General features: G+C 60.2%; 1 protein-coding gene across 8 annotated transcripts; it reads right to left on the minus strand.

Moving 5' to 3' along the window:
* Positions 1-2,253: 2,253 nt before the first annotated feature.
* Positions 2,254-15,436, minus strand: ARFGAP1 (ADP ribosylation factor GTPase activating protein 1). 8 transcript variants are annotated; one of them, XM_054724030.1, is made up of 13 exons: positions 15,127-15,436; positions 11,558-11,621; positions 11,249-11,358; positions 10,894-11,065; positions 10,369-10,469; positions 9,616-9,702; positions 9,235-9,331; positions 7,508-7,564; positions 6,879-6,911; positions 4,660-4,716; positions 4,168-4,227; positions 3,576-3,646; positions 2,254-2,888 (listed from the first exon to the last, which is right to left on the minus strand). In XM_054724030.1, exons 2-13 carry the CDS (start codon positions 11,615-11,617, stop codon positions 2,546-2,548), a joined length of 1,248 nt encoding a protein of 415 aa, XP_054580005.1. In that variant the 5' UTR covers positions 11,618-11,621; positions 15,127-15,436; the 3' UTR covers positions 2,254-2,545. The 8 variants fall into 8 exon arrangements, with proteins under 8 accessions (XP_054580005.1, XP_054580004.1, XP_054580009.1 ...); XM_054724029.1 differs by having other exon boundaries at positions 3,576-3,652; XM_054724034.1 differs by lacking the exon at positions 11,249-11,358 and having other exon boundaries at positions 3,576-3,652.
* Positions 15,437-16,280: the final 844 nt, after the last annotated feature.

Here is a 16,280-nt window from a genome sequence, read left to right on the forward strand (position 1 = left end):
CACAGCGGGGACTGCGCCCAATCCAGACACCCCTGGGCACTGCCCCCTCAGCCGCTCACCCCACCCACTGCGGGCGCATCTGCAGGTCCCACAGGAGCTTCCTGAGCGAGAGGTCAGCTGTCCCTCTGCCAGCCACCCCATCCCCGACACTGGTTCAGCCACACCTGGGCCCCCATCCCGTCCTCAGGACTTCCCCAGGGCTAGCTGGCCAGCTGGGCCCTGACCCGCGGCTGCACTCACTCGTCACTAGACCAGACTGGGATGGCACCGTCAGGGCCGAGGGGCCTAGGGAGGAGCAGGCAGCTGGGGGTAGGACCCAAGTAGAACCTCTGGGGAGAGCAGGCCTCTCGGTGGGGAGGGGAGGCCTAGAGAGGCGGGGTTGGGGTCATGGGGGAGCCCTCTGGGGTCACCCCTCCCTCCCAAGATGCCTCTGAGCCTCTGCTGACAGTGCAGAGAGGGCACTCGGGCCCTTGGCCGCCCTCGCCCAGCCTCACCCAGGGCAGGGGTAGCCGAGCTCTTGGGCTCTTCAGGCTGCGAAGGGACCAGGGGCTCTGTGGGTGCTCTGGGCGCCTGGGCCCTCCTGACCCACAATCTGAAGCAGATCCTTCTCTCCCCAGAAACCTGGCCTGACTCAATTGGACCCCTTCCAGGGGCAGAGCCCTCCACCCACCTCTGGAGCTCAGCTCCTCCCAGCTTTTCTGAAAGGTCAAGGTCACCCTCAGAACGAAGGCCCGGGAGGACCCGCTGGGACGCTCCTCACTCACCCAGCCCAGTGCCTCAGGCCAGCCGCCAACCTGCTCTGTCCACTCAGGTCCTGTTGCAGCCACAGCGAGGCCAGGGCTTATGAAGGCCCTTCCTCCACCGTCACTGCCCGGCCCCGCCCCCAGTCTCCTCCCGCCCCTGGCTCTCCACCCTTCCCATCTGCTGCCCAGGACCTTTCTCTAGGTGGGGCAGAGATCCCAGGGTAAAGGACCCCCGAGTGTGGGGCACAGCACTGACCCAACACCTTTGTCCCTCACTCCACATGGTCTGTCCCAAAGAGGGGCTCAGGATCAAAGGCCACCCCAGATGGCCCTGGACACTAAGATGTGGGGGATGGGCATTGGGGTCCTCCGGCAGCCTGGAGCAGCACCTGGACCCCAAAGGCACACCAGCCAACACCCCTCCCCAGTCCTCCAGCATCACTCCCAGGATCAGGACCCCAAACCCAAGCTCCTGGGTCTGTGCTGTGGTCCCAGTGCCCAGGCCCACACCCACCCTCCCGGGAGCCCTCTGCACAGGCCGCATCTCTAGCAGTCTGCAGCCTCAGCCATGCTCCGCCCCTCCGTGCCCTCCCAGCCTATCCCGATGGTCCCACAGCCGGGCAGACCTGGTCCCAGGAATCAGTGCCTACATTGAGTACCCACCCCCGCCCTCATCCTGCCCCTGCCCAGGTAGACATGGGCAGGGCTGACCTCTGGGTGCTCTCAGGCCCCTCTGGGCTCAGCTTTTGCAGGCAGAGGTATTTTGGGGGGAGGCAGGCACAGAAAGCACAGGCCCTCAGGTTAGAGGAAGTGAGACTCGCTGGAGGCTGGGGCACATGGGGGTGATCAGAGCTAAGGGCAGGGCTGGCCCTCCCCAGACCCCTGCCTCGCCCACGGTCCCAGGACACAGAAGCCTCACGGCACAGGCAAGGTTGTTGCAAACGGGGCAGACGGGCATCACATTAGTGTCCAACCTCGGGGACAAGCCAGCCTGCAGCAGCTCAAAGACGAGCTCCAGGTGGAGGGGAGACCCAGTAACAGTGCAAGGAGACAAGTGCCACCAAAGGCCACACGGACAGTGGGGGGGACGGACCAGACACGCCCACTCCTCCCCGCTCCAGCTGCTAGGAAGGCCTGGCCATCAGGCAAAATGGTTACCGGTCACCCAGGAGAGGCCCCATTCTGCTCCTGGCCTGGTGGGGGTGGACCCAGGCTCGGGGCACTGGCCTGCCTTCCTCCCTGACCGCACTCTAATTGCCGTTTCTGAGTTGTCTAGGGTGTCCTGGGTGGGGCCGCCACGGCTCGGAGGGCCAGACTGAGTTCAAGCGCTGACAGGGCTCAGGGGTGGGGGTTGGGGCAGAGCCCCTTGTGTGGGGGGCAGACGGCCACAGGAGCGCTGGTGCTGCTTTTGGTATTTGTCTCTAAAACTTTGGGCATTTTCTTCAAAAAGAGAGAACTGCAGCGAGCCCAGGCGGGAAGTTAGACACAGAGCAGCACTCACACCACCACGCAGCCCTCGGAGGGTTTATTAGTGCATGTGGGGGCCTCCCACAGCAGCAAGCTCCTGCCCTCCATGGCACCCGGAATGCAGAAGGGGGAGATGGGGAGGCCGGAGGACAGCAGCCGGCCTCTGACCCCTGCAGCCATGGAGAGCGAGCCCCCGTGCTCAAGAGTCCCAGAGTCCCGCCCAAGGCCCTGTCTCCATGCTGCGGCGGCCGGGTTTCTGCTCAAGGAGAAGGTGCTGGAAGAGGGCAAAGTGCAGACACAGTGGCTGCCAGCAGTCGGGGCCAGGCACAGCACGCCTACCAGTTGTGGTTGTCCCAGCCCTCATCCACCTGAGCAGCCTTCGGGGCTGCCTTCCTGGTGATCTTGGGCCGGCCCTCCCCGCCACCCCCCCAGGCCTCCCCGCCATCGCTGTTGTCGCTGTTCTTATGGTTGGAGGTGGAGCCCGAGCCCCACACGTCCCAGCTGTCTGAGCTCCGCTTCTCGGCCGAGGCGTCGGCGCACGTCCAGCTGTCGCTGCTCGGGGACCTGTGGGCCGCGGCGGGGTCAGTGGTCCCAAAGGCCTCCCAGAAGCTCTGGGTGAGGGTGCTGCTCTGGGAGTTGTCCCCTCCGCTGTTCTGGTAGCTCTGGTCCTCCAGGGGCCTTGGAAAGAGGGGGGCTCTGAACAGCTGTTTCTCAAGCGCCTGGCCTTCCCTTGGCACCTCCTCTGAGAACGGGGACCCCCAGGGAAGCCCGGCCTCAGTGCGGCTCCAGCTCGGCGCTGGCTGGAGGGACGACAGGCCTCCCGCCGGAGCCGAGAGGGTGCCTTGAGGGAACGGGAATGAAAACCCAGAGTGCGGAGGCCCCCGCACTGTCCAGACGACTGCTCAGGCCGAAGGCTGCCCCACACCCCAGTACACCAATGGGAACACCACAGCACATGGGGAGGAAAGCAGTGGCTTCCTGCCCGGGGCCTGGGAGACGCACCCCATTGGGGTGGACTGGCACTGCCCACCAGGCCCCGCACGGCCATCTCCCCACCAGCTCCTCAGGGTCCTCCCAAGGGTCAGAGCAAGAGAAGGGCAGCACACTGGGCTCTAGCAGGAAGGCCTCCTGCCCACCCCCCAGGAATGGGTGAGACTCCCCCCATCCCTGGGCAGCAGCTGTTCCTCAAGGTCAAGGGGAGAACGTCAGAGCGAGGGGTGAGGGGCACCAACCAGCTGCTGCACCTCTGGGCCTCCTGCACTGGGGCCCTCAGCACCCTGGACCGTGGGAGCGCCGACTGCCTCCGAGACCCTGGAGGAAAAGCCCCAGGGAAGGGGCCACGTCAGGACAGGGGACCTGGCATACCTGTCTGAGGGGTCCTCTGTTCTCCCAGAAAAAAAGGTGGTCACGTCCCGCCACCCCTTGCTGCCAACTCCCTGGACCTGGCAGGGGATGGGACGCAGGTCAGACACGGAGCCCACGAACGGCCTTCTGCCCCGAAATGCAGCCACACAGCGTCCCCGCTGTCAGCACTGTTCACCCCAACAGGGTCTGCCGGCAGGCCGGCCGCTGGGGGACAGTGAGGGCTGGGCCCTCAGGAGCAAGGGAAACTCGCTGCAGGCATAGGAGTCAGGGCTGCACCCACACGCACACTCTCCCCCCGCGGTGAGGTGGAGACAGGCGTCCCCAGCACGCCCAGAGGGTCCGCACTCACCAGGGACGGTCAGCGCAGCAAGAGGATAGAAGGAAAAGAAGCGACAGGTTAGCGCCTGAGCCGCCCAAGAAGCTGTCTCCACATTCCTCCAGCCGGCACGGAGGCAGCTTACAGGCAGCAGCGGCCAGGGCCCCGGCCGCAGAAGTGACCTGGGCATGAGCGCCCGGCCCTATGGCGCCTGTGCCAGCGCTCGGAATGTGGAGACCGGCTCCAGCTGTGCCCGCATGTGGACGGGCACCCTACCTTGGACGCCAGCTGAGACACCCCACTGGACACATCATCAAAAATCTTTCCCTCCTTCACCTGCGTAGGCCAACAGTGTCGTTAACGGGGGGGGGGGGGGGGGGGGGGGCGGCGTGCGCAGAAGCCCAGCACCATTCCTAACAAAGGACAGCAGCTGACCCCAACCCCACGCTGGGTTAACACTGCAGCATCTCCCACCACCTCCTGAGGACAGGGGGCACTGCCCCTGAACCCCAGCCCACTGAAAGCTGCTTCTCCTGCAGTCTGAGCCTCCTCTGTGCTACCAGCCCCTTGGGAGGGGGCCCCTCTGAACCTGGGGACACGAGGAGAGGCACAGGGAAACACAGGAAGTGCATGGGGGCATGGGGGAACATGGAGAGTACACAGGGACTCGGGGGACACGAGGAACACAGCCTGTCCACTGCACCAGCTGCCCTGGGGACAAGGCCCATGGGACACAGGAGGAGCATGGCATGCGGAGTGGGGTGTTACCTTCTCCTGGGCAGGTCTGAGGACATTCTCGTTCAGACTGTGGCCCAGCTCTGATGCCTGCATGAAGGACAGACACCATGAGAGGGAAGTCGGGGAGCTCCTGGTGCCATGTTCACCCCAGGATGAGGGTCAGGACAGCAGCCGCCCATTTTGCGGGCAGAGTCAGCGAGCAGCCCACTGGCACACGGGACTCACGGCAGCTGTGCAGAAGTGGCCCCGAGCACCCTGACCACACAGAGGCCGGACACGCTGCCCCCTCTATGCTGTCTTACGGGAAGGGGCCCAGGGACAGCACAAGCCCTGCCCAGCCTTCACCCCCAGGGTCTCCCCTCAGAGCCCAATGGATCCTGTCTGGTGAAGACAGCCCAGCCAGCAGCAAGTCACCTCACATGCTCCCCAGGGTGTAGGGGCGCAGCCCAGCGTGAGCCCCGCTGCAGCATGGAGAGGGAGCATCAGGAGCTGGCTGGGGGAAGGGAGAGAGCTGCAGCATGGAGAGGGAGCATCAGGAGCTGGCTGGGGGAAGGGAGAGAGCTGCAGCATGGAGAGGGAGCATCAGGAGCTGGCTGGGGGAAGGGAGAGAGCTGCAGCATGGAGAGGGAGCATCAGGAGCTGGCTGGGGGAAGGAGAGAGCTGCAGCATGGAGAGGGAGCATCAGGAGCTGGCTGGGGGAAGGAGAGAGCTGCAGCATGGAGAGGGAGCATCAGGAGCTGGCTGGGGGAAGGGAGAGAGCTGCAGCATGGAGAGGGAGCATCAGGAGCTGGCTGGGGGGAGGGTCAGAGCTGCAGCATGGAGAGGGAGCATCAGGAGCTGGCTGGGGGAAGGAGAGAGCTGCAGCATGGAGAGGGAGCATCAGGAGATGGCTGGGGGGAGGGTCAGAGCTGCAGCATGGAGAGGGAGCATCAGGAGATGGCTGGAGAGGGACAGAGCTGGAAGACGATGAAGTGGGGGCAGGAGTGGGATGATGGGGCCGTGAGCAAGGCCTCAGGATGGGTGTCAGGACCTCACTCCTGGGATAAGACACCTGGGGAGTGCCTGGTTCAAGGCAATTACTCCATGCAAGTCCTGCCAAATAGCTCCAGTGGATCCCAGGCCATCAGTGCCCACTGCATTCTGGTTCACAAAGAAAGTGCGGGTCCCCAAGCAGCTTGCATGGGCCAAACAGAAGCCCATCAGGCCAGTGAGAAGATCGGAGCATGAGCACACGTAAGCACAGACACAGGACAGGCCACAGCAGGCGAGAGCAGAACCCAGCACAGGCCCAGCAGAGACGAGGGCATGCTGAGGGCGACACACGGACGCGGGGCCTTACCAGCTCTGGCTGCTGCCTGGAACCCCAGAACTTTACCCAGCAGCACAGGGATCGAGTGGGGAGAGAGGAGAGAGCAAGGCAGTAGAGCAGTATGGGCACCCCCAAAAGCACCTCGAGACATGTCACTACATCACCCTGACGGGGCCCCAGAGTGACATTGGAGCCCCCTTCACTGTCGCTGAACCCTGCTTTCCACTCCCATTGACCACCATCCAGAACCATGTGAGCGAGGGGTTCAAGGGCTGAAAGTGGGGGCTCAGAGAAAAGCAGAGCAGGGGCCCCCAGCGGCGGGGGAGAAGCCACCCCTCCCTTACTCGGGGCCTAGGGCAGCCCTGTGGCCGCTGCCTCAGGAGTCCTGACCCCCAGCCCTGGGAGGACAAGCCAGCCCAGAGCCCTGGCACTTCCTGGGGACTGCAGGGACCACTAACCAGGATTTGAAAAAGAAAAGGCTGCAGCCGAGACTCTGCCTACAGGAAGAGAAGGCACTGACCAGGGACACGGGACAGAAGCCAGCCCCCCAGCCCCAGGGCCCAAGGAGGCTGGCTTGCAGACACAGCCTAGCCTCAGTGACGGAGCCTCCTCCCGCCCGGTGGAGCCGCCTGCCGCCTGCTCCTTCTTGATAAGGGGGCTCTGCCGGTGGCCTCGCGGCTGCCCAGCACCCGGGCTGCAATGGACAGGGTGAGTTTTCAGCCCCACAGGCCCTAAGCAGGTGCAGCCTCTTACCCTGCCTGCCAAACCCACAGGCACCTGAAGTAGCGCTCGGACCTGAGCTCGGGAGACATCCACACACACAGGCCAGTCAGTGCCCAGGCTGCACACAGCACTGCCCCCTCCCGGAGCGCGAAGCCCAAGGGCACACCCGGGCGTGCCAGACCCCGACGGACTAGGAGTGTAGCAGCCTTCCTGTTACCTTCTGAGTTGCCTGGGATCCAAACCTTGTAGCCTGGAAAGGAAACAGAAGCCTCGGACACTGTCCTGAATGATGCCGCGCATTTCTGCTCGGCTCACAGGCGCTGTCCCAGGCCTGCCGATGCCACTAGGCACCAGTGCTCCCCCTGCAGTGGCTCCAAGGACCCGGCACACCAGCCCCCACTGGAGGGAGGCTGGAGGGGGGTGGGGGCACCCATGCAGTCACTGGGCCAACTGTCCTACTTGCTCTCTGGGACGTGGGGCCCCCACTGGTGCCACCCCAATCCCACCTCCATGTGCTTTTCCACAGCCCGGCTGGCGCCACCCCCCTCGATGCCCAGTTCCCCAATGACTGTTCCACCAGCAGAGGAAGAAAAGCCTGGCCACACATTCCGCTGGAAGGTGCTCGGACTCCCAGGCCGCAGCCCTCCTGAGAGAGCCAGCCGGACCACATGGCCAAGTGGGGGTGCCAGTGGGGGTGGAGGGCATCGTGCCACGGGGGCTCTAAGGGGCTGGAGCCCCTCAATGCCGGGCTCCTCTCAGGGCCTCCCACGCCCACTCACAATGACTCCTCCCCTGCAGGCCAGCCAGCCTGTGCGGGTTGGCCCGTGGCGCTGGGACCGCACTTACGCCCTCTTTAGCTGCGGAGGCGAACCTGCTGGCTCCGGTGGTGAGGCTGCTCCAGCCCTGGAGGGAAGCAGAGGCCACGTCAAGGCCACACACGGCTGCCCAGGTCGCACCGCACCGTCTACTTCCAAAGGAGGCCTGACCATCTCAGGTCACTTTGGGGCCCCATCAGAGTGATGTTAATGATGCAAGAGCCGGGCCTGGACCACAGGGTGGCCCCACGGGCCCCACCCAAGCCCCTGCCTTAAGCTCCTCCTAAGGCTCTCGATGCCCCCACCTGCTCTCTGAGGGGCGAGCCAAGTGCCCCCTGCAGACAGACCAGTCCTGGGGCAGGTGGGGCACTACAACCTCTTCTCTTTTGACTCAGATTTCCTCCTAAGCCTCCAAAACCAACTGAAACTATTTAGGAATATAAACATCTGACTTAAGCCCTGGCCGGTGTGGCTCAGTGGATAGAGCCGTCGGCCTGCGGACTGAGGGGTCCTGGGTTCGATTCCCGGTCAAGGGCATGTACCTTGGTTGCGGGCACATCCCCAGGTGGTGGGTGTGCAAGAGGCAGCTGATCGATGTTTCTAACTCTCTATCCCTCTCCCTTCCTCTCTGTAAAAAATCAATAAAATATATATATTAAAATAAATAAATAAATAAATAAACATCTGACTTAAATCTGCCACAGCCTTTCGCTCCCGGAGAAACGCAGAGGGCTTGTGCGCAGGAGGCGTACTCATCAGATAACGAGATAAACACCTGCAGGTGCCGGGACAACGAAGACACAAAACACGACATTCTGGAGGGCGGGCACCTTTCTCCAAAGAAACTCCTACCCGGTAGGCTGTCACCACAGACCTGCTTCCCGCCCCGAGACCGGTAGGCTGTCACCACAGACCTGCTTCCCGCCCCGAGACCAGCTGAGCCTGGCGACAGGTGGTTTTAAAGCACTTACTGAGAAGCTCATTCCTTTCTGGAGCACATGTGCACGGGGCCAGGGGGTGTCAGGTGGCAGGGTGAGCCTCCTGCCACGCCTGAGCCAGCACACTGAAGAAACGGCCGGGAAGGGACAGCTTCCAAGAGCTCCCTCCAGCCTCTGTACACACGCGGCACCGGCGGCCTTGTGGTCGCCCCGCCCATGTCCCGGACTTCCTTCGCTTGGCCCTTCTAAGACCCTGTCCCACCAGCAGCAGAGCCCTCTCCTCCCAGCATGGCCCTCGGGTGTGTGCAAGTAATCCTATCACATCGATGCTTTGATGGAGCAACACCAATTTTTTAAAAAAGTGACTATTTCTTTGGACCAGAAGCAGCCTAGGCAGGTAGGGACCGTGCATGGCTGAGTGCCATCGCCAGAGGGCACCAGAGCCGGGCAGCTTAGAGACTCTGCCACCAAACCTCATCTTTACTAGACTGGCCAGCAGAGCAGCATGAGGACCAACATGGGCTGGGCCGGGCAGTGCCAGCACTTGCCCGGGAGAGAGACGGCCCGCCAGATCCATATAGAACGTTCGTTCTTTGGAGGAAATGCACCTTATTAACTTGAAATGTATGTTTGCTGCCAAAGTAAATGAGTGAAACTTCGGGGATCTGAATGACATATACAGACATGGTGAAGGAGAGGGAGGGACCAGCACAGGCTGCCTGGGCAGGCGGCCTCAGCTCTGGGAGGGCCGCAGCACCGCCCCCCTCCCCCCCTCCCCCCTCCCACCCCGCCAGGCACACTCACAGGGCGCGCTGCTCACCGAGTACAGGGAGGACATGGCACTGTTGAGGAAGTCGTCCTCCTTCTTCGGAGGCGGCACGGTGTTCCCAAACCCCACGTAGCGACTCTCCGGGGCCCTGACAGGGAAACACAGCAGCCACCGCCCACTGGAGCCCCTCCTGCTGCGTCCAGCTGAGGAGCCCCACACGGCAAGGCCACGTCACCACACAGGGCGCAGGAGCCATCCAACATGGCAAGGTGATGGCTCCAGGACAACCCGCGACGGCCAGGCAGAGCCCATACAGACGCATGTTCTCCCCCCAAGTATTAAGACTCCTCCCACTCCAGACCCCATTCCGAGCGGGCTGGCAGTCCTCGTCTGAGCGACCAGACCTCCAGCTCCCCGCGCCCTGGGCCTCACCCTTGGTAGGAGCTGAGGTCCTCATTCAGCCAGTCCTCAAAGGCCTTGTCCGAGGAGGCAGTCGAGCTCTGCGGCTGGCCAGAGGCCCTGCAATGGAGCCTACAGTTGGTGCGGCCACCAGAGGGCAGCAGATGCCTGCTGGCCACCACGCGGGCCTCTGGGAGGTACAGTCGGGACCACCTGGTCACACCTGGTCTCCTCTAAGGACAGTGCAGGGAGGCCGACTTGGACTCCAGCTCTATCCAGAAGTTAGCTCATGAAGCCGACAAGAAGCAGGGGAGACGGTGCAGCCTTATGGACGACCTAACGAAAGGGGCAGCAGGTGGGGAGGACCCTGGCACCCCCGGGATGAGTGGGGAGCCTTCTGAGACCAGTCACACCGAACACCAGCCTCTGATGTCTGAGATGCAAGATGAGTTCCATGAGGCCAGCTCGCCCACAGTGGGCCTGCAGTCGGGGTGGTTGGCAACCCTCACAAAGGACAGGAGACATATGTCCTACAGAACTGCATGCATGTCATGGGCACATTCTAGAAGGATCTGCACTGGGCTGGTGCGTGAGGAGTGTAGAGAGGGCAGGTTTTTTTTCAGACACATCTTCCCTGGTTGCCAACAAAAGCTTATATTGCTTTACAAGCTGAGAGGTGGTTTCCCCACTGTCTCTGGGAAGAGTGCACACTAGCTGTTACCAGGACAGCACAAGGACCCTGAGCTAAGGTCAGGAACAGCTGAGAGCAGCGGCCAGAGGAGCTACCGGTAGGCAGTGGATGGCAGTGTCTTGGATTGCGGTGGGGTCCAGTTCTGCGCAGGCGATGACTCCAAAGACCATTCTCTGCCTTCGGCCAGAGCTGCCACCTGCCGAGGGAACAGGGGCTTAGAGTGCAGGCCTGTGAGGGCCACTGTGGGTGGTGCTGGCTCCAGTGAACTCTACCGTGCCCCCCAGGCCATCCTCCCGGGCTCAGTGGCCATGGGCAAGGACCTCTGCCTATGTGAACACTGAGACCGGCCTCCCTCTGCAATGGTGTGGGGAGTTCTTGGTCACCTCTGCCCCCACAGGCTCCACTGTCCTCAGGAGTATCTTCACCAAGAGGGACAGAGGTGTGTGGATGCCATTTTCCCAGGGGTGGCAAGGAAGGCTCCTCCTTCACCCCTGCTAACCACACGCTACCTGCCTCCCTGGGGGAGCCATGGACCAGACAGGGCCACATGCCCGTCTGTACAGGGCCTGGAGTCACTTACGTCCAAAGAGGAGCGGCCTGGGCACCACTCGTGGCCTCACCTTGTCCCTGAAGAGGGCGGCCGCTTTGCTGTTGTACTTGTCCTGCAGGGACCAGCAGGGGTCATAGTCCTCTTGAGACGCCAGGAACTGCTTGAACTTAGCATTCCCACCAGCTTTCATCTTCTCGAGCTCAATGTCCTTCCACTTGTCCATAGTGACAGAGCGCACGAAGCTACAGGCGAGGATCGAACTAGTTATCAAGTGCTTGGCACTGGAGAGCCCCCAAACTGTGGATTAGACACGTGTGCTGCCTGTGACAGAGGCGCCAGCCACGGGCCTCCGAGGGCCCGCGGAGCTACTGAGTGAGGTGCTGCGCCCTCGGGGAGCCGAGCGGCTGCGGGGGCAGGGCACTGACCTGAGGTGCACTCCGAGCCCGCGGTGCTTCCCCGAGCACTCCAGGCAGATCCAGATACCGTAGGTCACACTCACCCACTGAGGGTTGAACGCACCACACTCAAAACACACCTGTGGAGAGGGTCATGTGTTGACTCGCCCAGGTGGCTCAGGGGGACCCAGAGACCCAATGGGTGCCCCCAAGAGGGAGCAGAGGAGAGGCTGACTGGGAAGCCGACAGAGACAGGGAGGGCAAGCTCTGAGGCTGCAAGCCCCTCCCGGGAGGTCCAGGAGCCCTGAACCAAAGCATCAAAGACACACAGAGGCTCACGTTGTTTCCATCCTGCACCCTGACTTCCTTAAGAGCCTTCCTGGTCCTGGGGCTGGCCATGATGCTGCGAAGAAGAAAAACAAACTTTTAAAACTTACAAATAGGTCACTTCACAAAAAATCCACAGTCAGTGCAAAACACTATAAAACAGAGCTTCCGAGAAATTCCACTAAGCCTCTCGGAAGCGACAGGGTGAGACCTCTGCTCCTGCAGGCAGATGGAGTCACTTCCCGAGCCGTCTCCACTCTAAGAAAGACCAGGAACAGCTACACTGCCTGGCCCAGGCAATGCAATGATCAGAAACAATGCGGGCTTGCACTCTGCTTAACCACCAGGGACCACCACGGGGTAATTTATATGGAGTCCTGAATTGCTCACTAAAGACCGACATACCAGACTGGGCTGACAGCCTTCAGAGACAGGGAACCCGAGGCCTCTCCCCACCAGCCCCACATGGTGCAGGGAGGCTCCCAGCTGTGGGGCCGCAGAAAGGTGGCCCTGACTGATGTGAGGAGGCTGGTTCGCAGAAGGGTCTCTAGGTAGGTTCTCGGCGGGGCCATCATGAGGGATCAAGGTGACGCATGGCCACAGGAGGGCAGACCAGTCACCACACCTCACAAGGACACTGCTGGGGAACAACAGCCACACACCTTGACCAGAAAGCCATTTCTTTTCTTTATTCTTTTAATCTTTATTGTTGAAAGGTTATTACAGATGTCCCCCTTTTCCTCCCACTGGCCCCCTCCATCTCACCCCACCCTTTTTCTTTAAGTTTTTTTAAATTGATTTTTTAGAGAGAGAAGAAGGGACAGGGAGAAACATAGATGTGACAGCGAGACATCTATTGGCTGCTTCCTACATACCCACTGCCGGGATCGAGCCTGCAGCCCAGGCATGCGCCCAGACGGGGAATTGTGCAGGCAGCCTTCTGGTGCACAGGATGATGCCCAACCAACTGAGCCACACCGGCCAGGGCCAGCCATTTGTTTCTTTGTAGACCTCTTAGCTTTGGCAAAGTTCAACCTCCACTGGTGGCCCTCTGACTTCATGAGCAGGAAAATCAAAATGATAAAAAGATTCAAGCTGGAGGCATGAGGTGGGGGCCACGCACAGTTTTGGACACTAGTGATCCCCACAGGTTCTGTATCCACCACCTGGGGTCGGACCTGGATTTCAGGTCATCTCCACCGCCACCAGCCCTCCACTGAGTGTGTGGCCTCTCTGAAGATGGCCTTCTCTCGACTGTGAGTGGAACCTGTGAGCTGCCCCTCTGACTCACATGGCAACACACATCCACTGGAGAACACCTGAGGGCTATCAGTGTGAGCAGTGTGACTAGCCATGCCGCACACCTGCTCTGCGGCTGGACGCTTTCACACCTCCACCTCTCTGCCCCTCACTGCTGCAGGCACGTGACTGCTCAGCCCAGCTCTCTGGTGAACAGCGTCGTGAAGCTTCATGTGGAGGTGCAGGTAAAAGCAAGACCAGAAGAATCTCCATCCAAATTTCATCTTTAACCTTAAGCTACTCAGTGAGGGGAACCCTGAGTCTCACACAACCAAACCTAAGCCTGGAAGTCCAGCACTCTGATGTTCCTGAGAGTCCACTTCTAGGCCAGATAAAGTTAAGAAATAGAGATCGGTTTTCTGTAATTGATGGAAATAAACCAGAATTCACCCAATACTCCGTTCTGCCCTGGTGTTCTCTGTGCTGCGTGTGATAGTCCCTAGAAATGAGCAGATCTTGAAGGCAAACACACCAAAGCACAGTCCTGCCCAGGACCGGCCCCAGACTGAATCCCTCTGGTAGAATGTTGTCACCAGTGTGAAAGGCAGAAACGGCTAAGACACTCTTGGAGAGATGTGCTGGTGGGTTTGAATTTACAAAGCCCTCTGGAGACCCTCGTCTCACGGCAACCACAGGAGAGCCCTGTGTGGGGTGGTGTGCAGAGCAGACCGCACACCTGCCGACACAGGTCTCCACACAACTCAAGTCTGGTCAACAGAACATGGGCAACAGAAGTCAGAACTGGGGGGAGCCTGCTCTGAATTCTCACTATGTCAAATAAAGTGGAGTGAACATTTGCACAACTGCTAAAGGGAAAATACGTGAAAAGTAAATTACTTAGCTTCGATTTAAAAGGAACCCCCCCATTGGCAACCGGTTTGGGATGTGAGAATCCTGATTTCTCTGAAATGCTAAGATATTGTTGTCTTTTTGTTAATCCTCACTGGAGATTTTCCCCATTGATTTTTAGAGGCAGTGGAAGGGAGGAAGGGAGAGGGAAAGAGAGAAACATCGATGTGAGAGAGACAAATTGATTGGTTGCCTCCCACATCCACCGGGACTAGGTCCGAGGATTGAACCTGCAACCCAGGTACATGCTCTTGAGCAGGAATCAAACCCACAACCCTTGGGTGTGCAAACAAACGCTCTAACCACTGAATCACACGGGCCAACCTGAAATGCTGTTTAGCATAAACACCTCCTCCCTTTTAAAACCTTTACTATGGCCTGGCTGGTGTGGCTCAGTGGTTGAGCATCTTCCTATTAACCAGGAGGTCCCAGTTAGATTCTGGTCAGGGTACATGTCTGGGCTGCAGGCTCAATCCCCAGTAGAGGGTGTGCAGGAGACAACCGTTAGTGATTCTCATCACTCATGTTTCTATCTCCCGCTCCCTTCCTCCCTCTGAAATCAATAAAAACATCTTTAAAAAAAATTTAACTATTATTTATCTTGAAAGATGATCCAAGAACTCCCATTTTAATGCTTGAAACCGGGATGGTTCAATGGAACTCTTTCTGCAACTGAATGTAAGCTGACTGCAGTGAGGACCCGGTTTCCTAGTTCATTAGGCCATTTGTCAGACTGCAGAACGTTTGGTCTCAACAGCTGAGATCCCCAGGGCCTCCTAAAGGACACTGCTTGGCCCTCACGTCTGTGAGGGCTGTTACATGTGACAGGTAGAAAGCACCCAAAGCGGCTCCATCTAAGAACAGCCCTTTCTCATTCCAATAGGCCTATTTCTCGGAAAGAGACGCCAAAACCAACCCAAGAGCCGGTTCTCGCGCCCATTCGGCACCATCATAAGCAGCACGGCAGAAATATCAGGCCTGCACTAAACGAACACAATTATTTCTCAAAGTTGGTGTTTTCAATGAGGTTACCAGGCCAGACAGACAAGGAGCATAGTTCTCCATAAATCCACGTAAACCGGGGGGGGGGGGGGGGGGATTAAAGTCCTCTCCTGCTCCCCGCCCCCAGACGATCACCCACCGCAAAGGGCAAGAGAAGGAAGCGAAAGTGCTCAGGCCGCCGTTCAGACTAGCCAGGCCCCCCGACACCCCCGGAAGGCTCCGAAGGAATGGACGTTGTGTCCAGGCCAGGTCCTGGGTCCGAGGGAGGGAGCAGGGGCCTGGCCGGCAGGGCTCAGGGTGGGAATGAAGGGCGGGCCCATGGCCGCAGGGGTAGGGGCCTGGGGGCAGCTGCAGAAGAGAGGATGGCGGGCCGGGGGCGTCGTGGAGTCGGGCCGGTGGGCGGGCGCCGGGGGCTCGGGCTGCGCGCTTACCAGGCGGGCTCGATCCTGAGAACCGGGATCAGGCGGGGGTCGGCGGGGTCCGGGCCAGGGTCGAGCGGCGAGCTGCACCGAGGACTCTCGCCCGTAGCCTACCCCGCCGCCACCAGCTTCCGGCTACGTTGCTCCTCGCAAAGCATCACGGGAAACCGGGGGCTGCTGGCAGGGGCGGGACTTCCGCCTCTGCCCGCCGGGCCGGAAGCGCCTCCCAGCCACCGTCGCCTTGGGGACGCGTCGCGGAAGTGAGCTGGAGACCCGCGCTGACAGCTCTGGGACCGCACTCCCGGTGCTCTTCGCGCCACCTCCACCGCGCCCTGTTCGGCCCGGCAGACTCCCGCTGCCGCTGCGCCAGGCAGGGCGGGGCTGGGCCAGCGGCCTTGTGTCAGAAAGGATGGTCCTGCGGGTCCGCCAGGGATTGGGTCCACCTGCCATCCGTACCGCGGACACGAAAATGCGTTCGCGCGCAGGATCAGGATCTGAAGGAGAAACGGATGGCCTGCTCAAATTAGGGTGATCTGAGGACGGTTTATTTATAAAAGGACTAATTAGAAAGGTGTGGCCGGGTTTAGGGGAACCACAGGAATTGTGCAGGAAGCCTGGTCGGTGACGTCAGTAGGCTCCAAGGAAAGGGGGACGTAGAGGTTCCCGCACCCTGGAACGAGTCTTTAGGACCGCTGTCACCTCATTGCCAGCACAAAGTGACCAGCAGGAGAAGCTCGAAGAATAAATACCTGGTCTCTCTGACCTCTCGCCCTCTGATCTGATTTTGCTTCTCGTTGGCCGAGCCCATTGCTGTAGGGGGAGGGGGAGAGGGTGGGAGGGGGTGTGGAGCAACTGGAGAGAGAGAGAGAGAGAGAGAGAGACAGAGACAGGAAGGGAGGGAGAGACAAAGCAGGCACATCTCCTGACACAGACATTGTGAGCCGGCTACAAAGCAGTGTGAATAGTAGGATCCCAAGTATGTGAGCATGTGATTGTGGAAAGGGAACTGTTCACAATGATGGTTTCTGGGGAGAGGGGGAGATAATTGCAAGTGATTTGTTTCGCTTTGACATTATGCTTTCCTGTGCATTCCACATGTTTTCACTCATCGATGTAACTTTTGGAGTGATCAGGTGTAAACATTATTACTGAGGCACGATTTATAT

The sequence above is a fragment of the Eptesicus fuscus genome, chromosome 12 (genome assembly GCF_027574615.1).
Source record: "Eptesicus fuscus isolate TK198812 chromosome 12, DD_ASM_mEF_20220401, whole genome shotgun sequence".
Classification (NCBI taxonomy): Eukaryota; Metazoa; Chordata; class Mammalia; order Chiroptera; family Vespertilionidae; genus Eptesicus; species Eptesicus fuscus.